At 61.3% G+C, this 7,384-nt stretch overlaps 1 protein-coding gene across 1 annotated transcript; it reads left to right on the plus strand.

Annotated features, from left to right (window-relative positions):
- Positions 1–1,326: 1,326 nt before the first annotated feature.
- LOC122194154 (sodium-dependent proline transporter-like) lies at positions 1,327–7,163 on the plus strand (the record flags this gene model as incomplete). Its single annotated transcript, XM_042895081.1, has 14 exons — positions 1,327–1,392; positions 2,667–2,865; positions 3,521–3,652; positions 3,746–3,894; positions 4,716–4,765; positions 4,869–5,007; positions 5,081–5,215; positions 5,299–5,402; positions 5,529–5,653; positions 5,743–5,855; positions 6,170–6,304; positions 6,413–6,512; positions 6,767–6,885; positions 6,990–7,163. Coding segments are annotated over exons 1-14 (1,740 nt in total), but the record flags the coding sequence as incomplete, so codon positions are not given.
- Between the last annotated feature and the right edge of the window lie 221 nt (positions 7,164–7,384).

The following is a 7,384-nucleotide window of genomic DNA, read 5'->3' on the forward strand; positions in this document are numbered from 1 at the left end:
CACTGCCCCAGGGCCACAGCAGCTCCTGGTGGATGGCATGGGATGAAGGCAACCACCCTCACCAAGAGAACGGCTCCGTCTTCTTCAGTTCCCTTTAACTCACATGAATTCAGTTGCAGTCAACTCACAAAGACTTCCTGTGTTCCTTCAGGGTCGCCAGCTCATGGACACTGGGCAGCTCCAGTCCAATTCCCATCCCGCAGAGGTGCTCTTGGATGAGAAGATCCAAATCTGGATTGGAGGTCATCCCCCCTTCTCCCTTCCTGGCGGTGGGGGGTAGGCCTGGCTCCAGGGGTATTTCCAGGCTCTGAAGGACCTGCTCCGTTCAGAGGTCAGACAGCCCCACATCGTGGACATGGCCAAAGTGAGGCAGAGCCAGAGCACTGCCAGTGAAAAATGCACGTAACACTGGGATGGACAGGAGCTGTATGCAGAGCAGGGCAGCGGTCTGACCCAGTGTCCCTGGATTGGAGGTAGAGATGCCGAGAGCAGATGGCTCTGTGCTGGAATGGGGTGCTGTAGGAGAAATGCTTCACGGGTAGAGCGCAGCTTTAACCTCTGCTCTCTTCCAGCTGCTGATGCAGAGCCCGTTTCCCTGCTCCTTGTTGCTCTGGGTGATTTTCCAGAGACCAGCTGGGAAAGCAGGGGGACAACGATGGGTTTTTTGGGGGGATGCAACCAGAAAACATCACCTGGAACAGGAGGTTCTCAACACAGCTCCTTCCTCATGCTGGGCTAATGTCCAGCCTGGAGGGCGCAGAGGATCCCTGCATCCTTTAGTACCACCCTCCCCTCCTCCTCATGCCCTCATGCCTGCAGCACAGGCTGGGAGCTCATCACCTCTCCTCTGCTCTGGGTCAGAAGTTTGCAGTTCCCTGGTGCTCTCCTGGCACTGCAGTGGGCTGCCCAGGGAGGTGGTGGATTCACCAACCCTGGAGGTGTTCAAGAAACGTTTGGATGTTGTGTTGAGGGACATGGTTTAGTGAGAGCTATCGGTGATGGGCAGATGGTTGGACTGGATGATCTTGGAGGCCTTTTCCAACCTTGGTGTTTCTGTGATTCTGTGATTCTATCAGGGCACAGGGATGCTCTCCTGCGTGTCTCAGCCCAGGGGCGCAGCGTGAAACCATGACCTGACAGAAGCTTGGAGCTGCAGCTGGCCGCCCCAGCACGCACCTTGGCTCCACAGCTCACAGCTAGGGGATGAGTAGCATGGAGGGACCACGCAGCCACGGCTGCCTGAGGGCTGGCAGGACCTGGGTGCACAGTGAGATGGGGCGGAGCTGCACCTGGCACAGGTGAGCACAGCACACCCTGCAGAAGGAAATGCCGCGCAGCGGGGATCTCCGCGCAACGGGGCTCCCGGCCCCCGACGCACCAACGGAGCCCACGGTAGGACTGGGGCCCTGGGGACATCCTTGCACTGTCCCGACCTTGCTCCCAGCACCGGGAGCCCACTGGGTGCAGGTCCCCCTTTCCCCAGCCCCACGGAGGCTGGGTGCCCGCAATGGGTTCTGCTGGGAGCAGCGCTGGGGACGCTCGGATCACTTGGGGGTTTGTCCCCGTGCAGCGCTTTGTCCCTCAGGCACTGCAGCTGTGGGAAGCCTTGGGGGCAGCCCCACTGCCATCAGGCGGTGCCCCCATCCCCACAGGGCACAGCTGTGAGGTTCTCAGAATGCTGGGTGCTGTGCTGGGTGGGGGGCAGGGCTCCCACCCAGGCAGGCTGTGTCTGCTGTGCCCCGCTTTGAGCTTAGAGGAGCTGATGCACAGCAGAAACCTGAGCATCCACAGAGGGCTGAAATGCCCCCACTGCCTTCCCTGCTTTCTTCACGCAGTGCCTCGTGCTGTGACCCCGTGGCTGGGATGTGGGTGCATTGGGTGGGTGTGCAAAGTGCGGGAGCAGCACCCCAGGCTTAGGTACCCCCTGGTTTCCATGCTTGGCCTGGCTCCTGTAATCACATGGGGCATCCCCACGCTGTGCTTCCCGGACAGCTCTGACGCAGCACCAGGCAAAGGGCAGAGCCCTCCCTGTGGCCTTGTCTTGGTGGCACAATTCCTGCAATCTGCAGTTTGTTTGTGTCACCCAGTCAGTCGCTGCAGCACTGTTATCTCACGGGCACAGGGGCGGCTCTGTGTGAGGCACAGCCCCACATTGGCACTGGCACTGAGGGAAGTGCCATGAACTTTGCACCAGAGCAGCCAGGAGTGCCCTGCAGAGACTCTGAGCATCCCAAATGCCCACATCCCAGGGCACCCCACAGCATCACCCTGCAGCGCTGCATGATGCCACGAGCACAGCTGCTCATGGCTGCTCTGCTGCCTGCAGGGAGCTACGTGCTGGATTTTGGGGTTTCTGCAGCCTTTGGGGACTGCAGAGCTGCGAGAGTGTTTTCCATGCAGCTGGATGCAGGTCGCTTTCCCTATGGCCCGTCGCATTATTAGGGAGGAGCGGTGCAGACCAAGCAGCCCCAGCCCTTGTCCTGCTCATCCCAAGTCCTGTCTGCATGTGAGCTGGGCACGGAGCGGCCCCTGCACACCACCCTGAGCCAGAACCCTGATCTTGGCACTGTGTGCGCAGCGATGCTTCTTCCTCACCCATCCTCCTCATCCTCCTCTGCTCTGCTGTGATCTCGGGCACGCGTTCCCAATTCTTTGTTCCTCTGCAGGTGAACGTCTTCCAGACGCAGGATCCAATCACCCCTCAGCCTGGTGCAGAGCCCCCAGCTCCAGCGGGGAGCCCGGCCCCCAACCCACCCCGCGACACCTGGGCCGGGCAGCACACCTTCCTGCTCTCCTGCCTGGGCTACTGCGTGGGGCTGGGCAACGTCTGGCGCTTCCCCTACCTGTGCTACCGCAATGGAGGAGGTGGGTGCTGCCCCGGCTCCAGGGCTCGGTTTGCTCGGGGGCCTCGGGGTCCTGTGCTGCCCTCTGGCCCCACTGCTTTAACCCCACTGCGACGTGCAGGGTGCCCAAGTTGGCTCCATGGTGCCGTGCAGGAATGAGGATGTGCCCAGCACTGCATCTGGGCCGAGCTTTGCACCTTGCCTTCACTGAGGAATTTGGCCTCAGGGCAGGGCTGTGGATGCTGCTCAGCTTCAGGGCATGGGTGTGGGGTCGGTGTGTCCGTCCCTCCATTCATCCCCAGTGGCCCCACTGCCAGCACTCCGTGCTCTGTGCGGTGCAGTGGGGAAGAAGAGGTGCACGCAGCTGGGTGTTCCCTGGGGCTGGGATGGGCAGCAGGAGCCCACGCTGCCCTTTGGGCTTCACATCCACGGGGCTCCTGGTCCGGGTGGGAAGGGACTTGAATACCACCCACCCCCCTTCATGGGCAGGAACATCTCCCATAGTCCAGGGGCCCAAAACCCCACCTGAGGCCTCATGCAATAAGTGCCAGGGATGGGTGCTCACAGCTCTTTGGGGAGCCTGGGGGCTTTCCCTGCCCTGTGCCCATCTCCTGGGGGGTTGCAGGACCTGTTGTGTCCTCTGGCCATCCCTGGACTCACTGCCCCTCTCCTCCCAGGCGTCTTCCTCATCCCCTACTTCCTCATGCTGCTCCTGGTGGGGCTGCCCCTCTTCCTGATGGAGCTGAGCCTGGGGCAGTACGGGGCCGCGGGGCCCATCACCGTCTGGAAGTGCTGCCCCATCCTGCAAGGTAGGCCCAGCACCAAGGGTGCCTCTCCCCACACCCCTCTTAGCTCCCAGCCCCTCGGAGGCAGGCACGGAGCAGCCCCTCTCCCCGGTGCAGGTGTTGGTGTGGGCATGATGGTGGTGTCTTCCCTGGTGTCCATTTACTACAACGTCATCATCGCATGGGCGTTCTACTACCTGGGCTCGTCCTTCCAGAGCCCCCTGCCCTGGTCCTGCGATGCCCCCCGGAACGCCGAGCTCTGCCAGGTCGGCGGCCCTGAGCAGGAATGGGACGGGGATCCGGGGATGGGGATCCCTCAGGGTCAGGCTTTACCTGCAGCTGGGGAAGGGGCAGCAGATCAGGCTGGGGCTGGGGCCAGGGAGGGTTGGAGGGGGTTGATGATGATGGTGGTGATGATGGGAGGGGTGGTGATGGTGGTGGAGATGGTGGTGGGAGTGGTGGGAGTGGTGGGAGTGGTGATGATGGTGATGGTTTTGATAGTGGTGGTGGTGGTGATGATGATGATGGGAGTGGCCGTGGTGATGATGATGGTGATGCTGCTGATGGTGGTGGTGGTGATGGTAATGGTGATGATGATGGTGGTGGTGGGGGTGATGATTGTGGTGATGGTGGTGATGTTGATGACGGTGGTGATGATGATGGTGGTGGTGATGCTGCTGATGGTGGTGGTGGTAATGATAATGATGATGGTGATGATGATGATGATAATGATGATGGTGATGATGATGATGATGGTGGTGATGATGTTGATGGTGGTGGTGGTGATGATGGTGATGATGTTGATGGTGGTGATGATGATGGTGATGATGGTGGTGATGTTGATGGTGGTGATGATGATGACGATGGTGGTGATGGTGATGATGATGATGATGATGATGGTGGTGGTGGTGGTGATGGTGATGATGATGATGGTGGTGATGATGTTGATGGTGGTGGTGGTGATGATGGTGATGATGTTGATGGTGGTGATGATGATGGTGATGATGATGGTGATGATGGTGGTGATGTTGATGGTGGTGATGATGATGACGATGGTGGTGATGGTGATGATGATGGTATCTTGCAGAACGCATCAGGGAATGCTACCCATACCAGTGCCAGTGAGGCTTTCTGGAAGTAAGTTGGCGGAAGCAAGCTGGCTCCTTCCCCCCGGTCCCACAGTGTGGGGGCTCAGGGATTCAGCATCCCCGTCCCACTGACTGCCATCCCCACACCTCAGCGAGCAGGTGCTGGGAGTGACACACAGCTCTGGCCTTGGTGACCCCGGCTCAGTGCAGTGGCTGCTTGCACTGTGTCTGCTGGCAGCCTGGATCGTGGTCTTCCTGTGCATGCTGGGGGGCATCCACAGCTCAGGCAAGGTGAGCGGGGGGGGGGGGGGCACGGCTGGGGATGCTGAGCCAACAGAGCGGGGCTGAGCTGTGCCCTGTGCAGGTGGTGTACATCACAGCCACCTTCCCCTACCTGATCCTCCTCATCCTCATCATCCGTGGGGCCACGCTGCCCGGCTCCCTCGATGGCGTCCGCTTTTACCTCTCCTCGGATTGGAGCAAGCTGCTGAGCGCGCAGGTAACGCCATGCTGTGAGACCCCCAGATGGGGGCAGTGGGGGTGGGTGGGACCCGACAGCCCCCCGTGGCCTCGTGCCCCCAGGTATGGAGCGATGCGGCCTCGCAGATCTTCTACTCGCTGGGCATCGGCTTCGGGGGGCTGCTCTCCATGGCCTCCTACAACAAGTTTGACAACAACGTCGTTCGGTGAGCTGGGGGTGGGCGCTGAGGGGCGGCAGTGGGGATGTGTGGTCCGTGGGGATGCGTGGCCCCAGCGGGGTGCCCCACTCCATCCTCCCCGTGGATGTGGGGTAGAGATGCTCTCCCTGGCAGGGACACCCTGGTCATCACCATCGGGAACTGCTGCACCAGTTTCTTGGCCGGCTTCGCCATCTTCTCGGTGCTGGGACACATGGCCTTGAAGAGGGACATCCCTGTGGGCAGCGTCGCTGAGTCTGGTGTGGTTTTGGAGACACAGGGTGCTGTGTGAGGGGATGCTGCTGAGCACCACGGTGTTTTCCCTCATCCTGATGTCTCCATCCTGCAGGCCCTGGGCTGGCGTTCGTGGCGTACCCTGAGGCGCTCTCCCTGCTGCCTGGTTCCCCCTTCTGGTCCATCCTCTTCTTCCTGATGCTCTTCATGCTGGGAGTGGACACTTTGGTGATTGTCACACTGGGAAGTCCCCTGTCCCGCCCTGTGCCTGGCCTTGTGGTGCCAGGTACACCCTGACCTCGGCATGCAGGAGGCAAAATGTGCACAGAACATGGGGCTGGGGAGCTCTGTGTGTGTGGGGCTGCCGCTGGGGTGGGATGCAGAGCCAGTGGGTCCACCCAGGGAGGTGAGGCTGCTACGTGCCCCTGGTGGGGCTGCGCCCAAGGCCACACGTGCTCAGTGCAATGGGGACAAGGGTGCTGCGGGGACCATCCTGGTGAAGGTGGGTTTCCTGCCACCCCCTTGACATCCCTGTCCCTCAGTTTGGGAACATCGAGGCCATCACGACCGCCATCATGGATGAGTTCCCAGCCCTGCGGGAGGGGAAGAGGAAGGTGACGTTCCTGGCTGTGCTCTGCTTCTCCTTCTACCTCCTGGGGCTCCTCCTCGTCACCCAGGTGCGTGGGGCCCATGCTGGATGCATCCTGGGGGTTGTCCTGGGGGCACAGACGGCCCGCCCCCCTGCATGGATCCCAGTGCTGACCCCATCACCTGCCCACTCATAGGGTGGCATCTTCTGGTTCACCCTTATTGACACCTACAGCACCAGCTTCGGGCTGATCATCATCACCCTCCTCATGTGCATCGGCGTCGCCTCCTGCTATGGTGAGCGGAGGTGGGGGGCTCCAAGGAGCAGAGCTGGGGGGGCTCCACGGAGTGGAACTGAGGGGTTCCATGGAGCAGAGCTGGGCTGTGATCTTCCCTGCATCCTGGGAAGCGGTTTCAGCACTGCCCACCCACATGGGGGGCCGCTCAGCGCCCAGCACCATCCTGATGTCCTGGGGGGGCACAGGGGCTGTGGGTGCCTGGCACAGAGCCCTGCTGGGGCGGGGGGCTGGCTGTGACCCCATGTCCCACAGGCGTTCAGCGGTTCTGCTGGAACATTGTGACCATGATCTGCCGCTGCCCGCCGTGTTACAGCCGTGTGCTGGGCTGCTTCAAGGTGTGCTGGGTCTTCTTCACCCCCTGCCTGCTGCTGGTAAGTGTTGGGCACTGCCTGAGCTCCTCTCGGTCAGGAGGGGCAGCCCGGGTGGCCCTGATGTCCCCACGGTGCCTTCACTGCTGCCCACTCCATCCTCACAGTTCACACTCATCTTCACGTTCCTGGACATGTACAATGTTCCCCTGCGCTACGGCACCTATGAGTTCCCAGCGTGGGGCACCAGCCTGGGTGTCTGCATGGGCGTCCTCAGCTGTGTGCAGATCCCCATCGGTGCCGTCGTGGCTCTGTGCCACCAGACTGGGACACTGAGAGATGTGAGTGTGAAGTGGGCAGGCTGGGGGATGGGGTGGAATGGGGATAGGGACAGAATGGAGATGGGGTGGAAGTGGGGATGGGGGTGGGATAGGGGTGGGATGGGATGAGGGTCAGGATGGAATGGGGATGAGGATGGGATGGGGGTGGGGATGGTGCTAGGATGGGGGTGGGGAGGGGATGGGGATGGGGATGGGGATGGGGATGGGGATGGGGATGGGGA

The sequence above is a fragment of the Lagopus leucura genome, unplaced genomic scaffold (assembly GCF_019238085.1).
Source record: "Lagopus leucura isolate 7727_CA_CO unplaced genomic scaffold, USGS_WTPT01 239-8_obj-0_obj, whole genome shotgun sequence".
NCBI lineage: Eukaryota > Metazoa > Chordata > Aves > Galliformes > Phasianidae > Lagopus > Lagopus leucura.